At 39.8% G+C, this 23,843-nt stretch overlaps 1 protein-coding gene and 2 pseudogenes across 1 annotated transcript; all 3 read right to left on the minus strand.

The window, feature by feature from the left end:
• Positions 1–1,384: 1,384 nt before the first annotated feature.
• On the minus strand, positions 1,385–6,108 carry LOC148031696 (calreticulin-3 pseudogene; annotated as a pseudogene).
• LOC148031697 (uncharacterized) lies at positions 5,779–8,556 on the minus strand. The gene has a single exon (XM_087685270.1). The coding sequence runs from the start codon at positions 7,697–7,699 to the stop codon at positions 7,397–7,399; it is 303 nt and encodes a 100-aa protein (XP_087541396.1). The 5' UTR covers positions 7,700–8,556; the 3' UTR covers positions 5,779–7,396.
• Positions 8,557–15,408: 6,852 nt separating this feature from the next.
• LOC148031698 (uncharacterized) lies at positions 15,409–19,144 on the minus strand (annotated as a pseudogene).
• Between the last annotated feature and the right edge of the window lie 4,699 nt (positions 19,145–23,843).

Below are 23,843 nucleotides of genomic sequence, written 5' to 3' on the forward strand. Positions count from 1 at the left end.
AAGGGTATCATGAGGTACCTGAAGGGCACTGTAGATATGTGCATATGCTATGGCAGCCAGGATACAGGAGTCGTGGGGTACATTGACTCTGATTATGCAGGACATGCAGATAGTAGAAAGTCCACTTCCAGCTATGTATTCACCTATGCTGGAGGTGCTGTTTCTTGGATATCCAGGGTGTAGAAATGCACGGCCCTTTCTACTATAGAGGCCAAGTATGTTGCAGCGAGGCTTGCAAGGAGGCCATTTGGTTGGGTCGTTTAGTTTCTAACCTTGATATTGATGCTATCCCTACACTGCATTCGGATTCTATGAGTGCTATTCAGTTAGCCAAGAATCCAGTCTTCCATGCGAAGACGAAACACATTGAGGTGAGGTATCACTTTTGGAGTAAGCAACATGCAGATTACAAGGTTTTTCCATGAGGGAACTCTGAATTTTCTCTTTCTTAGCATTCTCTCACTCTCTTTAGTCCATTCTCAAAGCATCATAGCATTTTCTAACCTTTGGAGTAGATCTTAGCTAGATTTGGTGGATAATAGGAAAAATTCTATTGTAAACCCTAAATTTCTATAAAAAACAGGGTTTAGTAGCCATCTTGAGACCCATGCCATCAAGCAAAGGCATCTACATTGGAATCAATACTTGAAATTCATGGAATTGTTAGGGATTTCAAGTGCTATTCCATTCATCATGAATTTAGGGTAGCATTTGGCCAGTTGGGGTCTATTAAAGCAAGTCCTATGTAAAATTCAAGAGGCAATTGGCTCGAAATGCTTGTTGGTTGGTTATACAACAAGGGGCTTTTGGATCAACAAAGGAGATTGTGGAATCTCAACTTGTACCCAATCCATTAGCCATTAAAGTTAAAGAAATACCAAAAGGGATGCTAGTTTTGGGGCCAATAGAGTGTCTACTATTCAAGATTATTAAGATAAAGCGTGAATTTTAGTTTATGCTCATTTATTGATTGATATAATTAAGTGATTAATTAGGTATTTCCATCCTATCTAAGAAGGAAGGCTAGTTCACACTATGATTTATGCTTAGATACATAGTATCTCTCAAGAGATCAAGCACTATAGAATTTGCCTCTTTTGATTGAACATCTATTTGAGGATGGAAGGATGAAGAAACTATCATCGTAGTATCCATTTTTTCAAATAACCCCTTCCAAAACAAACTGGTCATCAAAGGATCTTGATTACTCATGATCAACTCTAGTGTGCCATGATATTTAAACACATGCTGCAAAAATAAGTGTGCCATACGATTAGTCTTTATCTTCTTTTTCACTGGAATGAAATGGGTATGCTTACTAAACTTGCAAACAATGGTCCATACACATCATTTCTTGTAGGTATCCTAGGAGCTCAAAGATAAAGTCCATAGCAATACTCTGCCAAGGCCTATCTAGAATAGATAAGAGTTATAATAAACCCAACATCTTTTGCCTATCATACTTCACTTTTTGACATGCGATACATGTCCTAACAAATTGACTAACATCATGTCTCAAAGAAGGCCAATAAAAGAAATACTCTATTTGTTTAACTATAGCATCAATACCTCTATGCCTTGCATAAGGAGGAGCATGACTCTTAGTGATCATCTTATGCCTCAACTGCTTTGTGACACATAGCTGTCCATACATCATTTGAAAACCATCTCTAACCACAAAGGGCTTGTGCCTCTAGCCATGCCTTTAGCCATGGCAAAGATGATCATATATATTTCCAAAATCCGAATCAATAGCATACCGATCCTTCATAGCATCCAATTCAATGTGGTATACCATAATGATAGCTAAAATCTAAGGCTTATGTGACAATGCATCAGCCATGATATTTTTTTTCCATCTATGTGCACAATCTAAAAGTGAAACATAGATATGAAGTTAGTCCATGTGCTTCTTTGTCCATCTATGTGCACAATCTAAAAGTGAAACATAGATAAGAAGTTAGTCCATGTGCTTCTTAAACAAGTTAGTCTAAGGTAAGAAGTAGCACAATGCTTGATGGTTCATCTGCACTCTGAAATTTGTTCATGACTCTTATATAGCACAACTCGACTATCTTGCATTTAAAAAATCCCTTGCTATTTGATATCTTTTCAGCTTGATTTTCAAATCAACCCCTTTTCTCAGCCTTTGATAGCTACTTATTTGGCTTCCTTCCATTGTCTTGGAAGCTTGAACCTTTCCCACATAGCAATGCATCAACTGTAGCAACAATTTCTATGAGTTGAGACATACTAGACACGATAAATACAAAAATCTTTGATTCCTTTTAGCAGTCCACATACATATTATTCCACTTGGTCATGAAGAGGAACTAGACGATAAGAAGTCACTAGCAGAGTAAAGCATCTCAAAACTTCTTAGTATATTATTCCAAGTTCTTGCATTCTGTTGCATCAAGCGTGTTCCAAGTTGTCATATTGTCCACCTCAAATATACTATTCAATCAATTTGATGCAAACATTTGTCAGAGAGAGAACTAGGGAGAGAGAAAGAGGAGAGAGAAAGACTGCAGAGGAGAGAGAAAGACTGCAGGGAGAGAGAGAATAAGAGTGACGAGGAGAGAGAAAGACTAGATGAAGTTTTTGTCCTCAAAAACAAAGATCGGACTTATTGGTATAGCCAAGTAGTGGGCTGCAGAGTACTACTTTGTATAGCATTACAAGTGGCAAAAGATAGTGGGGGAGGGGGGATTTCTTGGCATAGACCCAGTAAAAGATTGTCTAATATTCAAGAGTAGTACTAGTCTATGCAGAGGGTCAAGGTCAGCCTGTAGCCACCCGGATCAAAAGGGAAAGTGGTATCACTGCCATACATTGGATCAGCTTCCATAAGGTCAAAGTCTAGTACAACTAGAAGCATGATCAGCATGGTGGTATTCTCTAGCTCTTCCATAAGCCTCTCAGGCATCACCATGCTCTGTATGACTGAAGCATATGAGGCTGAAGTCACCATTGCATGGACTGCATCAGCCCCTAAGTGGTGCATATTCATGGACCCTGCATTCTTAGTGATGTCCAAGCATTTAAATTGCAGGTCTGTGGACTGAAGGGGCTCCCGCATGGGATCATGATCATCCAAATCCACATGCTGCCCATGATCTTCTTTTTTGAACTGAAGTTCTTGTTGTGGACCCATACCAAAATGATCTTCAACAAGATCTTCTCCATCCTTTGCATCATAATACTCTAATACCAAGAGTATTTGGTAGTCTTTGCCCTGCATATGGCTTGATGATTACAAGATATTGGCTTAACACATCGATAGCATAAGCCCGTAGCATGCAATTCCATATCGTATCACTAGTAAGGTGTCTAATGCGTGTAGCCTTAGATAGCAATTTACACACTTGCTCATCACCATTGGTCAGCTCAGTAATAGTTCTGACATGTTGCTCATAGACATCTTGCTGCTCATATACAACAGATGGCTGTCCATGCTCATGACCATAACGCTCATGTTGTCCATATGGATGGTCATACCAATGTGGCTGCTGCTCATAATGATATTCATGCTGTCCATACTGTATATGGTGATAATAGCCCTGCTACGCATCAGAGGGACAATGTGGTTAAGCATATGCATTTGCTTCCACTGATGTTTGCTGCTCACGTACATAAGTATGCTGCTCATATACAATAGATGGATGTTCATGCTCATGCTGTCCATATGGATGGTCGTAGGAATGTGGCTGCTGCTCATAATGATACTCATGTTGTCCATACTGCATGTGGTGATAATAGCCCTGCTGTGCATCACACACATTACCGTCATAAGCATGCTGCCTTTAATCATTGATCCCACAGCATTGGTCATGCTGTCCATAATCTCTATGAGAATGCATGTCACAAAAATGTTCATGCTGCTGTCCAAATACATCTATTTGTTGTTGACTACTACCAAAACTTTGGTCATATTGTTGCCCATAAACATGCTGCCCAAGATTGCATGAAGATTGTTCAACATGATTACAATGGTGTTCTTGCATCCTAGGCTGACCATGAGTATGATAATTGGCAAGTCCATGAGCATAGGTATCGGCATGATGTCGGTCATAATCACTTGCTTGCCACTCCTGCATTGCATCAGGGTCTCCATGAGGCAACTGCCCATATGGTTGCGTGGCATAAGAATCTCCATATGCATGCTGCTGATAGGAACCATGTTGTTGTCCATAGGGACAATGTGGTTGAGTATATGCATACATGCTGCCTACTAATGTTGCTCACTGTTGCTTTAAACTTCAAACCACGTAAGCAATTGTTGTCCACTATTGCTTCAAGCCTCAGAACTGCTGCTCACTGCTGTTGCAAATTTCAGACCACTTAAGCAACTGTTGCTCACTATTCAGGGCTCACAAACATATTCACCACTACTGTTTGCATTCAGAGCCTCTTCATTCAATGATGACAATTGAGATGCAATCACTGAGTATTTTGCAAGTGCGTACGACACACTGTTATTGTTAGAATAGAGTGTTTATGGATCAAGCATCAGTATTCACTGTTTGACTCTGCTATTCTTATTCCACAGGCTGCTGCTGTAACTAATGTGTCCAGCAACCAACCTGCAATCTACTTCAGATCTGTCAATCTCCCTGAATATTCACACAAAGCCTTCAGAGAATGCCTCTAAATGCTGTAACTGATGTGTCTACATATATGAACTAAATGCTATTCACACAGAGCCTTCAGTTCCAACAACCAACCTGCAATCTACTTCAGATCTGTCAATCTCCCTGAGTGATGTAAAGAGACTGTCAAGAAACCTTAGAGCTTTGCAGATTTGACTACTGAGATTCATCTTCTTTCCAGTAAAACCATCATTCTTGCATTACTCTTAGTCCTGTCAGTCTCTGCTCCAACTATGCCTGATGCATGTCCTTTTCTGATAGCATCTCAAGGTCTATCATGCGATCAATAGCTGTATTCAGGCTTGATCAACCTATTTAAAGGTGACCACTACTAAAGGTCATGCTCAGATAAACCAGGTTTGGTCATACACAACCAACGCATCACAAGCTTAACATTGTGCCAAATCTTAAACTGAGCATCAAGACCCTCACTCAAACAGAGGATTAAGACCCTGGAAGCTCTACCACTGAATCAAGAGTGGACAATAATCAGTCCTCTTCCTCTTCCTTGAGTCTTCTCTTTTCAGCCTCATCAAAAGATTCCTTTTTAGCCTCCTTGTTTTGGGTCATCCATTCTTCAACAACTTGCTTGGCGTAAGCAGGATCATCGCAGACCAAAATATTGTCAAAGACTGAACCAGCTTTAACCTGCCAAAGCTCCCATCCCAAAATATTTCAAAGGTTTGAAAACATACAGATCTGGGTCATCTTCAAACTCTAGGTTATCTATCCATGGAATTTTCCACTTCCCTTTGTAACTTGGATTCTTTACTTTCTTGCCTTTCCATGGACCTTTGTAATCTGGGTTAGGGACTTGAGGAGGGCTCCATTCACCACTTATTGCATCGTCCCAGTCAGTAGGCTTTTTAGCATTTGGATCAGGGATCTCTGGGGGAATCAAGTCATATCCCTCTGGTTTACCAGCATCAGGGTCAAATATGTACTCCCTATCATCCCAATCAGCAGGCTTCTTCGCATTCACACCCTTAATTTTTCGAGGTGGCAAAATATCCCAATCAGTGTAGAAGCTTCCAGATTCCCATTCTCTGTTGTCAACAAGAATGGAATATGATGCATCTGGCCGAATAATGAAGGTGTAAAAGTGTGTGAGCAAGAGTGGACAATAATCAGTCCTCTTCCTCTGCTATCAATGCCCACCATCAAACTTCAGATATTTCCAGTTACTTAGAGACGTTGCAAAGGTTATTGCTTCTGATCTCAACTACTACTGCTCTCACAGTTTCTAACTGGGTAATGCGCTGCAAACAACCATTCCTCTTTGGGGAAGTTACATGGCACTTCACCAATCAGCAGTAGCTAGGCAATATCCATGTGCGATATCCAATGGTATATGATCTAGCAGCTGCTTCGCCTGCACCAACTGCTCTAGCATTATTGGGGTGTGGTAAGTAGCGAAATGAAATGTCCAACCAAGCCTGATGTTGAACTTAGCCATTGATAAATGGAAAGATCAAATGATCTTGTATTTGTTGGACATGGGTTGAAGAAGAAAATTCCATTGCAAAGAGCACCTCAAATGTTGCAGCCTGATGGTGCTAAGCTTGGTAGTGGGCCAATGCATGCCCTAGCATGTCATTACCAGCATTTCACGCACCCTTACCTGCTGTGCCAGCTTCTAAACTTTTATACAGCTTACTGACAGGAGTGGTGCAGCCAGAGGCAATTCAAGAGCTTCGTAAACTCTTGGTTATAGTCTCTGTTGAAGCTAGCAGAGCTTTTGTTGTAGAAGCAGAACAGAAAATGCTAAGGTGCTACTAACGGAAAAGAGCACTTCGGATATCAAGGAGAGTGATGTTTCGCTACAAGAAATCAGAATGAAAGCAAGGACGTGTGTGACGAACACAAAGGAGAGAGAGGCTTAATTGGGCAAGCTTCAAATGCGAGCATTGATGCGACAGACTCTGAAGTTGGTACAAATGTAGCCAAACAAAGAGCCATGTCTCCTGGAACACTGGCTTTGATGTGTGATGAGCAAGACAGTGTGTTCACTGCACCGCCATCTCCATCTGGGTCTAACATTGGTAGTATTTCCACACACAAGTCATCATCTATGACGCCTGTGTATGCAAGGCAAGAAAAGGCTATCCTTTCAGAGTTCCGAGACTGTTTGCGAAGGATAGTTTCTGTTGGTAATAAGAGGGCTTGACTGACAAGAGCAAGCTCGACTCTCGGAGCTTTTCATTCACATCGTTCCAGACAAGGCGACCAACACATTGACCATCATCGACAGCGGTATTAGCATGACAAAAGCAAATCTGGTCAACAATCTCGGTACTATAGCCTGATCCGGTACTAAGGAATTCATAGAAGCCCTAGCTACCGGGGCAGATGTCAGCATGATCGGTCAGTTTGGTGTTGGGTTTTATTCTGCATATCTCTGCTTAGCACTCTGGGAGCGAGTATGATGTCGATCTTGATGATCTTCTCTAATAGGAGCTCTGATGCAATGCACAATCCTGAGACCCGCCTCCTCACGTGCAGGAGTTATCAAGATTCCCAGAGTTCACCAGGATTCTGCCCCTTTTATGAGCCCACGATTGAGATCGCACGATAAAATGAAGGCCTGCTCTCTGCAACACTCTTCTCGGGTCAGAGACACAGAGATCATGGGTCGAGGTCTGCAAGCTTATCTAATCCTGCTGCTTTTGGGTCTTTTGCCTCTTCTTCCATCAGCTTTGACAGACGTTCCTCATGTATGCTCTATGACTGATTACACTTGCTCATCAATGCATGATGACTCGCGTGCCAGATTTGGCCTTCTTGGCCCCTGCAGAGGCCACTACTTTGGCCTTGTCCACGCCAGTGCTTGCGGCTGTCTTGATCTTCTTGTTGTAATCAGCGAGCTTGCTGTTGCCGGAGTTCTGCTTCTGGTCGGCGCTGATGGAGGCCTTCGAATTGTCGTTCTTGTAGCCCTTGGAAATTGTTGAAGAGGGGAAACGAAGACACGGTGTATTGACAAACAGAGAACAGCTGGGGGGTAGGAAGTGCAGCAAATCAATTTCTTGTCTGACCTGACCAGGCCCCATGGTCTCCTCCTGCACACTCGCCTTCCGCAATGTGGCCACAGTTGGGGCTGCCTTGATCACTTATTGCGGTCCGTGCCCACCATAACCGTCCCATCTTATGAAGAGGTGCCGTGCATTGCTATGTCAGCTCTTGCACAGCGACAGATTCTCCATCACCGAGGACCATGGAAGAGCTTTTATCAGCACTCCAACATCTACAGATGAAATCCTTAAACAACTCTAGTGAGGTAGCAGCTTTCAGCTAGTTGGGAGCTCAGGGGCCCTTGTGGACAATAGGGCTTGCTGCAGAACAGCAACAGATTCGCACTGCAACTGTGACACCCAAGTCTAGATATTCATCCCCGCAGGTGATGGGAGCACAACAGGCTGCTGCAGAACCCTTGTCTGCACCCCTTGAAGCACGAGTGGAGTCTGGTTGTGATCTCCAGATGCGGCCAAACCTCTAGTGAGCTCCCCAAGAGAGGTTGCCATCTCTGGTACTTCTTGACTGCTGGGGTTCTTCAATGCTGTACCTGTACACACTAGGGTTTCCTGAGACTGAAAAAGGAACTAAATCTAAGGGAAGGAGAGAGAAAGCAAGGACCTAAAAACTAAACTCTGATACCAACTGTAATGAAGGGGACCTAGGAGAGAGAAGGAGAGAAGGGAGAGACTGTAGAGAGGAGAGAGAAAGACTAGAATTAGAGAGAGAAAGGCAAGAAGAGGAGAGAGAAATGGCTGGCACCCATGGAAGGACAGGGAAGAAGGTGAAGAAGGTGAAAGGACAAATGTGTATTCATCAAATGGTACCTATGCAGTGTCCCTTACACCTTTTATACTTAGGTCAACTTGACCTAAGTATTTCCCTCCATTACAACATTTGCTTGAATTGTACCCATGCTGATGGTCCACCTTGCATTAAGAGTGTGCACCACCAGTGCAATGCATTCCCCTTTAAGAAAGTGGTTGCCTTCCAAATCCTTGAGGATTCAGTGAAGTTTCCTCTCAAATAGGCTGCATTAAACTGTTGAATAAATGTCAAATCTTTCATCCTAGCTTGTGCACCATTGAAGGACTCAAACTTCACCCCTTCTCCATCCTCAACATAGTCCTTTGTTGCCCCTTTGGGAGCATGTACTAGTTGCTGCAAAAAGAGTGCATTTGTTGTATTTGTATCATGGCCAACATCAAATGAAGCATTCCCATGATCGCCACTCATTCCTTAAGTCCCATAAGCACATGGGGGTGCATATGCATTGTCAAACATGCCACTTTGTGCCCTAGGCATCATGCTAATGCCTCCATATATGGGTTATACATATTATCAGTCATACCTAGATACATTGGGCCTCACACACCATGCATTGGTTAACGTATACCATAAGGAGTTGTGCCATGCATTCTTGAATGTGATCCCCAACCCACCATAGCATGAAAAATAGTGCCACCATCAAAGTACCTTGGTTGCTGGATCATTTCATGCATGCCCGGTTGTCTAAAACTCATTGGATTGGCATTACCAAGATGGCCTTGCATTTGGGCATCCAATCGCACTAGTATCATTTTCTTTTGCTCATCCCCAACCTTGGATGCATCTTTAGACTGTAGTGGTTGTCCTTTGAAAGCTTCTTGTTGCGCAAAAGCCTTTGAAAATGACATCTCCTTCTTACAGTTGCTATCTTTTTTGGGATATTGTGGATCTTTGGCCAATTGGACAAAGAGTTAGCTACTGCCTTCAAGTGAGCCTTGAAAAGGTCATCATATTCTTCACCTCCTTACTAGTCATTAGCATATTGTGCACATCCTTAAAGGATCTGCTTCTTGGTTAACAACCACATTTTCTCCTTGTTGTCCATGGTTAAGCCCATTCCAAGATTAGGCATTGCATTTTCCCTTTCATTATGTGCATTTTCAAAATGAGATGCATCATCACTACTTGACCCCATCTCATTGTGAGAATACATACTTGTTGTAAATGCTTAGTTGAACATAATTTCAACACTTAGAGTAACACATTTGACCTATAATAGGGTGCCTTGGGCCCACCAAGTTAAGGGATTTGATGGAATCCTAGCAATGAAGCCATGAAAATAGCCTTATTCCTTGGAGAGGGTGGTAAAAACCTAACTTAATAGTAATTACTACAAGTAAGTAAATCACATAAACTGAAATGCATACTTTACCACTTTAATCTTGGATAATGGATAGCTTGCTGGGCCCAAAACTTGCATTGCTTACGATATTACTTTATTTTCAATTGGAAATGGATGGAGTACAATTGAGATTCACTAATTGCACCTCTTACTATCATAAATGAAAGTCAAGCTTTCAAACCAATTTGCACCTTGGTTTGCTTAGGGATTGATATTCATCCTACTCCTTGTGAGACAAATTTAGCCCCAAATTTGATATTGATTGGATGAGCTATTAAATCTCCTTGAAGTTCTTCAATTTCAGTTGTTAGAATTCAAATTCTAGGCTCTCAAATCTAAGCATGCATCCTAATGTAGCTATCAAACCCTAATTTCTATTGTACTTAGGGTTTACATCATAGATTAACCAAAATCTTCACTTTTGAAGACCCAAATGGCTAGATTTTGTTGTTGAGATAACCTGAGATTGGTTGGACAATGAGAAGAATGATGCAGAGAGAGAAAATTTAGACTTTCATTGTGAGAAAATAGAAGAAATCAACTATTGCCCTCTCTAGACAGCCATGAATTGTCTCCACTGATAGAACACCTCGAATAAGATGTTGCCTAGTTGAAACAACCCTCAAACCATTGTCACTTATTATTGAAGTCTCTTTTAGGCATATCACCAGCTCTTGGGGAGATCTCTTATTGATTGAAAAGGGCCTATCAACTATTGCAATAGCAATGGCAACCATCTCTCTCTCTCTCTCTCTCTCTCTCTCTCTCTCTCTCTCTCTCTCTCTCTCTCTCTCTCTCTCTCTCTCTCTCTCTCTCTCTCTCTCTCTCTCCTTGCACAAGGTTGGAATGACTCTCTCTTTGTCTCTCTCCCAATCTTAAAAACATTTTTTCCACTTGCATAGACAAGTTTTGCCAAGTGGTAGCCTTTAAATCCCAAAATTTAGCATTCTCTAGCTTATTAAATTAATTTTTAAATTTTTAATTTTAAAAAATAATTTAATAATTATTTTAATCATTAGAAAAATAATTTCACTAGCCAATAAGTAAATTAACTAGGCCAATTTGTATTCCAAGTATCCTTGAGCGGTTATTGACTCTTAGATCGACATCACTTAATTAATTAATCCCTAGTCTCTAATGTCACCATTGACATTAGTGGCCACTAAACTGATCTAGGCTCGAATCTCACATCGGATACTACTTAGTACTTGTCATGCATAACTTATTACAATTTTTACCTTTGGTATTGAGATTGATATCTTGGGGTCCTAGATCCCATATGAAGAAATAATTAACTTGCACCTCACATGTGCAAATCATATTTGAATATTTTATTAACTTTTAATCAAATTCTAAGAAAATCATTAAAAGTTCACATCCTTGTGAGATACGATGCTCCGCTTTCACATTCAAAGTTATGTGGATAACAAAGAGTTCTTCATAGCTCCATTGGAGGGTTATGGCATATCACTTGGAGTGCCTTCGCATCAATGCATACAGTGATTAACACCCATGACAAAGTTGTAAATCATGAACATAAGGGCAAAGCACATATAGTGAATGTAAAATTGAAAAGGGAATCTATCCCTATTGTATGAACTTTTGTTATTTCAAAAGTAATGAAAAATCATATTTAGCATACTTAGTTTTTCGCAAAGGATAAAGATAATAATAAAAATATTGAAAACGTATCTATGTTAGATAAGGATCGCATATTGTTTCTAACAATATATATTGATTGCTTTTTTGTGACAACAAATGCTTAAAAGGCTAGAGCATTAGGGCAAAAAGCGTTTCAAAAACGATACTTGTAAGAAAATGATTAAGTTACTAATTAGTTGAGATTTTAAAAGAGTGAAGCCTCCAAATTTGGCCATTTAGACATGATTAATGAGAGAATAAATTATTCATTTAAGAGGTCAGCCATTAAATGCCTAAGGATGTTAACTCATATCAAGGGTCACTTTTTTACCATTATTCTTTCTTTTCGAATGGTTAAATATTTACTTTCATGTTTTCCACCAAAATCATGCTTCTTTTTTCATCTACATTCATTTGAACCATCGTGCTCTCCTCTTCTCTTTGTTTCTAAGTTCTTAGAGCAAATTTTACTCTGCCATAAAATTTCTCACAAAAAACATGTCTGGTTCTTACCAGCAGCAGTCTGCATTGGTCTCCCTTCATCTCCTTTCACAAAATCTTAAGAAGGAGATCAACAATCAAAAGAGTCTCTACACAGAGGACCCACACCACTTACTTACTTGCTTATTGAACTATAGAGATATGATCCTCCATGGACTTGAAACGAGATCAACTGATCAGTTTTTAGCAGACCCAACTAGGTTGGGACATTCAAGCCATATCTTTACTTCATCCCCTTAAACATGTGTTCTGTAAGATTTTGTTTCAACCAAAGCTAAGCTTTTTCTTCCATCTCTTCAATTTGATTAATAAGAAAATGGTTAAAAGAGTCTCATGGTGTTGATACAAATTGGTAGGAATAGACATACTAAGGATAAACTTTAAGCTAATAGAATAGAATGTAAAAATTTTCACCTTGATCTTGGCACTTGAAAATAGAATATCTTCATTATACAGTCTTGTAATATAAACTTTTTAGCAAGCACTAATGGATAAGACAAGGATAAATATTATAATTAGAAGAAATGAAGTACTTTGATTTTTGGGAGATAAAACTATTTACCTAGTAATAGATAAAAAATGTTTATTATTCAATTTTTAGTCTATTAAAATATAAAAACATTAACCTAGTAATAGATGAAAGTATTAGTGATATTGTGTATCATATCAACTTTAGAACTAAGAGGATTTCATGTGTGCATGATGCTTCACAGAGTATAAAATGCCTAAAAATCACTAAAAAATCACAAAAAATAGGCCATCATGATATGGTGCAAATAGGGAGGTTGGGCCTTTGTGTTTTTTTTTTTTTCATTTTAGGTCTTTTTTCTTTAAAATAGATTTAAAATAGCAAATGTGCTCAAAAGATTCTTTAAAAATTTTCACTTTTTTTAGAGTCTAAAATATTTATAGATTTTTTTTGAAATTTTTTAGATAGGTGTAAGGTCTTACAAAAAATAAGACATTACAAAACTATGCAAATAGGGGGGTTGTGATTTGTACACTCTTGTTTGCTCCTCCATGATACACAAAGCGAGAAGGACCCCTATGGAGATTTTTCCTTGCCACTCTTGCGCCATATCAACTCATCCATGATACAAAGCAAAAAATTACAATTTGTTGCGCTCATGCCATATCAACTGCTCCATGATAGGGCGTGAGTAGGATCCTGTGGAGATTTGGCTTCGCTGCTCTCGCATCGTATCAACTTATCCTCTGCACATCATATCAATGATACCTCTAGTGAATAGTTTTTTATTACTCTTTCTACCATACTCTATCAGGCAATGATGGCAAGGAAAAAGTAGATAGCAAGGAGAGTTTATATAAAGAGTAAGAATAGTGAACAAGAGGCAAGGCCACCAGAGGTTCCACAAGTTGTTGTCCCTCCTCAGATCCCTCCTACCCCTAGTTTTTCCCAATCTCCTGCCATCCAATTGAAGCAATCAAGTGTAGAGACTGTGTCTTCTCCTCTTGCCCAAGGCAAGGTCCATGTGGTTAATGACTAACCCTATGATCTTGCTAGATAGTCCTCTCCTATAATTGCCAAGGTTCCAATCTCCCCTATAGTACATGATCAGCCAACAAATCAATCTAGACCCTCTTTTGCTCAAGGAAACAAGCCTTTCGAGCCAAGGAGAAAGAGAAGATCTAGGTTTTACTATATACATAAGTGTTTTATTGAGATAAGGAAGGCCCATAGAACTATACAGCATGCCATTCCAAAGACAGCTTTTATCAAAGTGGTCAAGGATATTTTTGATAGATTATCAAGAGTGTTGACTAGAACTAGAGTGCAAAAGAAAAGCTTATAGCGATTATTTGTCTTTAGGAGGTAGTTGAAGACTTTGTTATTGACTTTATGAATGATGCTTACATTGTTGCTGCTCATGCTCTTAGGATCACCTTAATGAGCAAATATTTTAGTATGGTCAGTAGAATCAGGTACATGTTTGACAAGGTATTGAGGCCCTTGCCTACTATTGATAAAAAATCCTTTGAGATCATTAACATTCTCCCAAAATTGTCTAGAAAAGCGAAAGGGCCAAAGATTGAGGATATGATACATCTATACCCAACAAGAACCGCATCCCACGAGTTTGTCCAAGAAGAAAAAATGCAAGAGGTCATAGAAACCGAGGATAATGTTTGCAAGAGAAAAATCGATATGCTTAGCCTTGTTAATTATAAGAGAATGGGTGAGGTGTATGGACAAATGGTTATCAATGTTTCTTACACTTATGAGGAGTAGGACTATCTTAGCATATCTCTTGAGGACAAGTCCATGCTAGTTGTTAAAAATGATATTCAATTGTCAAATTCTGTAGTTTATTGCCACATAAGGTAAGGTATTTCGACTCTCAAAAATTTTAGTACATAGAATGATTGTGCTATTGATTGCAAATAACTCCTTTATTTTTGCTATTAGGTTTAGGGCATTGATTTCTTCTCTTAGCCAAGAAATCTCTAAAAGTATATTTATTGTTGATCCACTGTTATTATTGGAATTTTTTTCAAGATCTGGTTCAAACATAGCAATGTTTTTCAAAGCTTTTGTTTCCATCACAAACTACCATTTTTTTTTTTAACATTGGATACACTCACTAGAGAAATTATCCTCATGAACTCTCCAAGTGGTATCCATGGCCAAGCAAGAATGTGCATTGGATAGAATACTTCTTGCTTTGGGTTAATTGTTTATTTTATTTGATTATCTATTTTAGTTACATGTTTCCATTTGCAATGCTGACAGGCTTATGACTACCTTCTTGGTGGACACCACATAAAGAGGATATTGTTGATCCTAAAAAACCATATAATGTTTTCTAATAAGAAGTACCATTGCAAAGTCATACACGTACTTTTGGATGGAGAGTGATTTCAAATGTCTTTTTAGGGACCCTTTTTCAGTTTACCAACTTGTTACATTTTTTCTCGTAGTGCTGAAATTACTCTGACTCATATATATGGTGGATAAGGGAGCATTGTATTGAGTTGACTTTGAATAGGGCAATCATATTAGTTGATTCTGACTCCCCTCCACAAAACCATAAAACATGCATAATATATAAATACCCTTCCCTCAGTAAAAGAACTCACAATTTGATCAACATAGATAATGTTTGTGAACATCTTATGAATTGCATGGAAGGTTCAACTTAAGCTTTCCATAAGTTGTCATTCAATACTTGTTGACAGAAATATATCTACAACCAAGAATTCATTATTAGTACTTTCTTAAATGAAAAAAATATTACATATGTTATCAATTCAAGACTTACAATGTGTTTGCTGGGAAACACACTCATTTGGAGGCAAGTGCATATCCTTGGCCATGTAAACATGTTGCAATTTGATAAACCACCCTTCAGGCATGTTTTCTTCTTTTCATCTTATGTGAGTCCTTGCAATAGGGCAGCATGGTAACCCAATCATTTATGCTAAAGATTTTTGGCTCCCACTTTTCATAAGCTCCTTGGCTACAGATGGTGTAGGAGCCTACTAAACAAGAAAGGGCACATTCTTGATATCATACTTGAATCGAATTCACAGAGAAAGAAGCTCACCGAGAAAGGTGAATGAAATAAAAAGGAATATTAAGAAGACTAATGAAAATATATTGAACACCAAAAAGTTATCGACTCTCCGAAAAGTCATCATTAACTTCACAACATCTTTATTATACCCCTTTATCAGATTTTATAAGTAAATAAGGACTTCGAGACTACCAAAACATGTCAAACTTTGGAGATTTTGGCTAAAAAGAGGAGAGAATCATGAAGTGGACTATACTACCTCCTCACTACCTCCAAAAAAGAGAAGACAAGAATACCATATTCTTGCATATGTGGCAAACTCTCTTTAGCCCTTTTCTTAATCTTGTGATTAACAAAAGTACATTTTTTGAAGTATTTTTTGCCCTAATGGAATCATACCATAGATTTGATCCATGGAAGTATTACTCCCAATATGCCACCATACAAGGTGAGTGTAGCCAAATGGGAGAAGATTATGAGCCAGGTCAATGAGTTGCTAGAGAGAAGGGGATTGTTTGGCCTAGCCCATCTCCTTACTATTCTCTTGTGCTATTGGTGTAGAAGAAGGATGACTTATGGTGTATATACATTGACTATTGTGCATTGAATAAGATCATGATAAAAAGTTGATTCCCAATACCCAAGATCATTGATATCATGGATAGATTATAAGGTTTAGCCATTTTCAACTTCATAGATTTGAAAAGTGGATACCATTACATATGCATTAGTGTTACAATCCTAAACATTTGGATGAATGCTAGTAGCATTAGTCACAATGGTTATGAAGTGACTTAGTACGAATACACTAAGGAAACTTCAGGGTTAGGGCAACTAAGTCCTATTTATAGGACTCAAGGCCCTATTGAGAACATTCATTATGTGATCACCACTCAGACTCTTGGCTTGTCGGTTGGCACATCTATATATCGAGATGATATGGGCTGGTGGTATGGGATGCTAACCCTTTGGATGTGATTGATTCAAAGTGCTACTAGCTCCCAAGATCAAGGTTTAAGCCGGTTTAGCTCTATAGTTGGGAGGTGAGTCCAATGTCTAGTCACTTCTATTGTGAGTTTGACTTGCGTTTTGTCTTGTGTGCAAGTTGGATTCTAGTTGGATGTTTCATTGGTATCAGATTGCTAACCCTACAATTGGACATGATATTTGATGATGTGCACAAAACCACTTTTGCTCACGTAACCATGATGGTTCACACCTAACAGGTATGCCTTCATCTTTTTAAGGGTGGTATGGAACACTGCTAGCAGGAGATGTGTGTAGAGGGGGGCATGTGTTGTTTGCGATGGGTATGAAAGCAATGTATATTTCTTTTTTTGTTTCGTATCTATGCTTGGGTTTGTGTTGAGGTGATTTTCGTGTGTAAAACTTTTCAGTGGTTTTGATTATCAAAGTTGGGAGAGCTACCACTCCAAGGCTATGGAAAACCATCATCAGAGGCCAAAATTTTGTAGCCTAAATAAGCATGAGACTATTGATTGATAGTACTTTCTATCAATTCAATATTTAATATTGACATTACTTTTAATTTTAATTTTAATGTAACATAAAATGTTATTGTTACGCTGATAATTAATAATATCATTCCTTTTAACCTTGACATTAAGATTAAATGTTATGTTAACATTGATTTTGAATGTTGTGATCGAGGAGAGAGGAAGACGATGGTGGTGAAGAAATAGAATGAATACAATCGTGGAGAGAGAATGAGACAATTGTCTTGAAGTGATGGATTGCTCTTAATGAAGATAGAGTGAGAAAGAGTGGGTTGATGTTTCCGCATTTGGTGCACTTACTCCACTTGCAAAGGGCTTGATTGGTATCTCCTCATCCTCTTGGATACATATCTCTTCCATCTTTCCATCGTCAAACTGTATACACCGCGGCTTGCCCCTGATTTTCCTTTGCCTTGACTCCATCACATACCCCGGTCTATGAGAACTTACAGTTGCTCCACCTCCCTTCTTTTTTCTTTGCACAGTCTCCCTATCACCTTGCATTATAGGCTCCTCGTACAAAGGACTTCCAGCTACAACACCTTGCAATGCACGTGCAACAGAGGTGGGATTTGGGGATTCCCTTTTGCTGGCACTAGCCAACAAAGACTCCATAGAAGGCCCAGATCCAATAAACCTCCTTGTGGTATAGCCCAACCTCTTTGCACATTGAATATATGCATTCAAAACATCACTAACACATGCATCATAAAGTGATATCTTTCGTTTTCCACCCTCACCTGCTAACCAACTAGCATGGACACTTTCTGATAAGTTTATGCTTGGAATTTGAGCATGTTCCCAAGGACTTTTGTTAGCTTGTGGAGTCAAATCCAAAAATAGAATCAGTAGCTCTCTCCATTGCTACATTGTGCAACAAATCTTAATGAGCTGGAAAAAATGTCACACTTACATGAGATTCAATTCCTCCCCAGTGGGCAATTCTTTGCTCCCACTGTTTCAACCACCTATCCAAAGCCTTGATGTGTTCCTTGTTTACATTTCGTGCCCACCAATCTCGGATAGCAGAGGCCTGAAGTGAGGCTAGTTGAGTTGTCATTGCTAGCCTCCATGCTTCACACAATTCAATGTGGTGCATTTGTTTATCCACAGTGACTAATTTCTTGGTATGCTTTTGCAAACTTTGCTCCCAATGAAAAAGACAAGAACGCTAACTCCCTTCCATTATGTTATGAGGTCCTCCATTGTACACAGCCCTTATTGCCATCCAATTCACATTTGCCTCATCGGACATAAATCCAGCAAAGTCAGGTGGATCATGGCCACATTGAACCATGACAGAATTCAAATTTCTCCAAAACAGGATTTGAGACTCTTCGTCCTCCTCTTTAAATTCACATATTGCAATTACCTGTAATGCTCTCATGCTAGTTCATGATTGATACATTAGTATAGTGTTCATTAACAACAATTTAATTTCAATAAAATCTTTAATTATGTTGCCACATACCCGTGATCATAAACTGAACAAGACAAAGTTGCCCACCCATCAATCCTATGGGTATGATCAAAGTGCACCCATGCACGTCGTAAATCTCCAGTCCCTATTCACCTCATACGATTCACTAAGTACACCCCTGATGCTAGTCCCTTGGTGGACATTTTAAACAAGTAGCACTTCTCCTTGGCATCACCTTGTCCCGGAAATCTACTTCCATGGAAAAATGGGAAGACACAACATTTTTGCAAAAGAAGTATGTTGTCATACCCATCACCAACCACCTAACCTTGTTTGGATCTCTCTTGTGAAACAATGCCTTTGAACCTATGTGTTTATTAGAGGGTTATTTCAAATGCAGGACGTACATTGTAAGCAGAAAATAATAATGCACAAGCTTACCCTTTATTCTGCACAAGTGGCATCATTTCTTCTAGAAAATGATTAAGGTCCACCTCAGTCGCCTCCGACTCGTCTTCTTTTGTTAAAGATTCAAACAACGTCTGCCGAGTGACTAGCATTTGTATTTTTCGTGGGCCTCCCTTTTCGATCTTTAGGACCGTGCTCACAAGCCTCCGCACCTTGTCAAGGGTTGCCCTCTTTGTGCCATGTTGAACACTGTGAGCATGCTCCCCAACATGGATCACCAAAGGTGCCATTGTAGGATCCAGTGGTAACACATAATAGATCATGCATTTGCAAATGGCTGCATAAGTAGCAACATTTTGACAATAGTGACATGTTACCTTGGAGTTTCCCTCACTTGCAGGATAACCCATGCTCACGCTTCTATCCAAGTGACCATGGAAAAAAACATCATTGTATTTTCCCTCTGTTGTGTAGTAAGGACAAGTGATCCTGAGACATTGAAGACTTCCAAGACAATAGCTCAAGCGCACAGTGCACTCAATTGCCATATTTGTTTGTGAGGGCCGCGACCACAGGTGACCATCATATTTTTGTTCCATACCCATCATTCGTTTCTTGCTATGTGTGGCTGGAAGCTCAAAAGCAATTGTGCCATTATACTTGATTGGAAGCTCATCCACCCTTCGTGGAGGTCCACAGAGCGCTAGTAATTTTTTCAATCTGCCCGTTCTAGCTTTCTCCTCAATGAAGGATGCAATGGAGTTATCATAGGAAGATAAGTCCTCGCTTTGGCTGCCCACACATAGGTCCTCCTCGACATTTGTGTCATGTAGATCCTTATGGATCCCTCCGTCATTGCATGCACCTATTGAAATTGTTACTTCATCAACATCCTTCTTGTTATCTGAGGGTATGTCAAGACACACTGGAGTTGATTTGCTACAACCAGGAGTACAATCAATGTAGTTGTCAATCTCATCTTCTATTGACTCAATACTATTAGAGATGCACACATAGTCATTTGAGTGCATGATAGAGTAGGTGGCTGATAATGTACTATCAATCAGATAGTGCGCATGCCCTTGATGATCCCATCTTGGAGACACAGTGACGTTGTTTGCTCCACCATCATTCTCTATGACGGCTTGCAACCACTGGAATTTTTGTGTTGGAGGCAATAGATTCTGTAGGTAGTACTCACTCAAAAGAACCTCTCCATTTCTTAATGAAACCCTGTGCTCTAAGCAATCACTGGCTAGTCTCCATGTCAAAATAGCAAAACTCGACATGTTGTGCCCTCTGGTGGGTTAGTATTTGATGAAGAGAAGAAAACTCTGAATAGAGCTCACAGTGTGTATTTGATGAAGAGAAGGCAGCAGTTCACCGTCGGATGACCGTGTAGAGAAAAAAGGGAGGCATGGAGGAAGTTACAAGAGGGTTAGAATAACCTCGAAGCTATAGCAACCGTCACTACAAGCAGAGATGACTAAATAACGAATATGCACACTCATCAAAATTTAAGAGCCACAGTCATTCATCGACATTTAAGAGCAATAATAAATAAGCATAATCATCAGAAATTAAAAGAAAAATTTACGACTCAATCACCCACCATCCTTCACCTTTATTGCCCTCTATCATTCTGACTATATATCTAACTAAATAACCAACTATGCACTCATAATTAAGAGCTCTCGCCCCATGATTTTGTCAAAATAATGTTGTAAATTAGATTAAATTAATATTTTTAAAATTTATTTATGTTGTATTAATTATTTAATTATTTAACGGCTAGCTAATTATCTAATTACGTAATTACCTAATTATTAATTATTTAACGACTAACTTACGAGAGAGAGACTAACTAGCTTATTAATTATAATAATTCTAGGAGCGATGACGAGAACATTAGCTTTGTCCTGAGCACTCTGATTGTGCTCATGATATGGACCATGACAATTGACTATGTAGCTTGACCTATTATCAACGTTCGAGGCTTTGGAAGATTCAGGTGAATATCGTTGGGTGCATCAGATTCGCAAACTATGTGCTCGGTGCTTAAACGCTGGCAAATTCAGTGCGTGAGCAAAGTGCCTCTCTTCTTTATTAGAGTTATTAAGTATGGCGAAACTCTCTTCCTCAACTCTCTCCACTCTCTTTGCTCTCTCTCTCTCTCTCTTCTCTCCCTCTCTCTCTCTCTCTCCCTTCTCTCTTTCTCCCTTCTCCCTTCTCTCCCTCTCTCCCTCTCTCTCTCTCGCGACACACACACACACACCAAGGCAAAAAGACTATTTCTCCCTTCTCTCCGTCTCTCTCTCTCGCGACACACACACACAAGAACTCTCTCCCCCCTCCTCAGACCTGCAGCCTAAACGCCCCCCAGCCCCTGCCTCACAACTCTTGCCCTTGTTGAGGTACGCCTCTCTGAAGCAAAATGCTCGATTGTGTGTGCTAGTGTGGTGCAGCTCGATTGTGTGTGCTCGATTGTTGAGGTTCGTGGTGCAGCTCCATTGTGTCCGTTAGCGTGGCGTGTGCAGCTCCAAGTGGCATCGTGCAGCTCCACGTCCATGCAACCGTTGACACACAGACTCCAAACGTTGAGATTGAAGCCCCTGCCCCCCAATCATCTGCGTCCGCGCGGACGATGGGTGGGCTTATGCTCCTCTGCGTCAGCATCTTGCACATCATCTCTCCCGCGTCAAAGTGAGCGTCAGCTCTCCCGTGTCGTGTCAGCATCAGTGTGGCATCAACGTGGCGTCAACATCCGCGTTAGCATGGCATCATCTCTCCCGTGTGGCATCGTCCGTGACCTCAGCTCTCTCGTGTGGTTTCGTCCGTGACCTCAGCTCTCCCGTGTGGCTTATGCACGACGATGGGTGGCCTTATGCACAAGCCTATTTTCATTGAATTTTCTAAATTAAAGAGGTTCATTATGTATCATGAGATTGATTGTGTATTAAAGAGGTTGATTTTGTTATTAACCTCAAAGAGGTTGATTATGTTATTAACCTTAAAGAGATTGATTGTGTTGTTAATCTTTAACCTTAAAGAGATTGATTGTGTTGCTAATCTTAAAGAGATTGATTGTGTTGTTAATCTTAAAGAGGTTGATTGTGTATCTATTTGCAAGTGTGTAGAGAAAGTTATGGCACCTAAAAGAGTGCTTAGAAAGAGAAAGAAATGTGTGTCACCTCATAGTAGCCGTGAAGTCTGTATGAAGCTACGTTCAGGATGTGTTCCTGGGCGGATCTTAGAGCAAGAAGCATCATCGCATTTGAGATCAGTGGACACTCCTTCAACAAAGAAAGGATGTGGTCCAAAAAGATGTGTCTACATTGATGACGAAGCACAAGTGGATGGGGACTCCAATACAATTGACGGGGTTGTGGAGCACACAGGTAGTCACTTATGTGTCCATTTCATTTACATATGACTCTTTGTTCAGTGTTATGTATTATATATGATTGGTTTAATGCTACTGTTTTTTATTGTTACTTATTAATATCTGCTCCTACAGAGACTAATGTGCAGCTTGATAGTCTAGATGACAAAGAAGAGGTGAGTGGTGATAGTGATCAAGGGGAGAATGATGATGAAAAAGAAAAGAAGCACTCAAGGAACTTAGGCAAGCAAGTCTCTCTAGGACTAATGAAGGATGTGCTGAGTCAATTTTATATAAAAAAGAGGACGTTGCCTCCTCTTGTACCTCTTTGCAGATTACTGGCTCATGAGGCAGTCAGATTTGCTACGGATGATGCCCAGTGGTTGATTCCTTCCTTTGATTCCATTGGTTATCTTGAGACTATGGGACACTTCCTTGTGTCAATTGAAGGTCCGAGAGGGGAGACCATGTCTATGACAGCAAGCAATCTATATGAATGGGGTCCAATATGGAGTCAAAGAAATGAGGACTTTGAGAGGGCTCTTGGAAGAGTGTGGCAAGACCTTAAGGGTTAAAAGTTCTTGGTTTGGGATGGAAACCACAGGCTTAAAACGTGGTGGAAACGCATCAAAGAAAGTAAGTTGTCCACTATACATGCAAGTATTGAATGTTTGTATCCCATTCTTATGTTTGTTGGTTTTCAATTACAGAGTACTCCGACTGTGCTCACTACCATGTTAGTGTATGGTGCCAATTCATTGAGGTGCCAAAGGCGAAGGAAGCAGAGCTACTACTCGCACTAGACACCACCAACGCGTAAGTCTTCTTCCTTTAACTATGCTCCTCTTTGTAATATGTTACACTTACATTCTCATATTATGCTTTTGTTTGTTTTCAATAGTATTTCCAGAGCTCATGTTACTCCAAATATTGTGCATGAGGTGTATATGTTTCAAAAGTTTGGTATTGCAAACAAAGACTCCATTCTAGATAGATTGAGTCCGGCCATGAGGAAGTGGGCTGAGGTTGAGATGAGTATAGAGGCAAGGTATTATCATGGTGTTGCTCCATGGTATAACTCTCCTTGCGGTTTAATATCTCAGCTTGTATGGAAGGTGATTTTCTATCTATGGCTCACTTGTATGAGATGTGCTTTTCTATCTCTAATTTATTTATTTTTTGGAATGATAGGATGAATTTCATGTCTTCATCTCAAAAGAAACTGCGAAGCTTGAGGCTCTTGGTCTAGATGAGGTAGAGAGGAAGAAACGTTTGGAGAAGGCTACAAGGGTGGAAGAGAAGCACCTTAAGGATAGGGGTTACAAGTACCTATCCATTGCTAATCCCCAAAATGGTGATGAGTTCTTTAAGTTGTTATTTGGGCTAAAGTGGGATGATGCAAGCATGCTCAAGATCACAAGAGACAAGTTGTATTGTCTCACAAGCTCAAAAATCCCTGCGGAAAGGTAATTTGTATATATAAATAACGCAAGGTGTGTGTATGTGATGCTTTTTTCTTCAATGCTTTCTATTTGCGTATATTGTTGTTCATCACAGGAAAAAAATATTGTTGCATCTTATGAGTCTCACAAAGGCCAAAGACCCCC

This window comes from Lygodium microphyllum, chromosome 9 (assembly GCF_053477565.2).
Source record: "Lygodium microphyllum isolate KBCC chromosome 9, Lygodium_microphyllum_v1.1.10, whole genome shotgun sequence".
In the NCBI taxonomy this organism is placed as follows: Eukaryota; Viridiplantae; Streptophyta; class Polypodiopsida; order Schizaeales; family Lygodiaceae; genus Lygodium; species Lygodium microphyllum.

Excerpts from the sequence above, each read along its gene's own strand:
- LOC148031697 (XM_087685270.1), bottom strand. The coding sequence starts at position 7,699 with ATGGGGCCTGGTCAGGTCAGACAAGAAATTGATTTGCTGCACTTCCTA.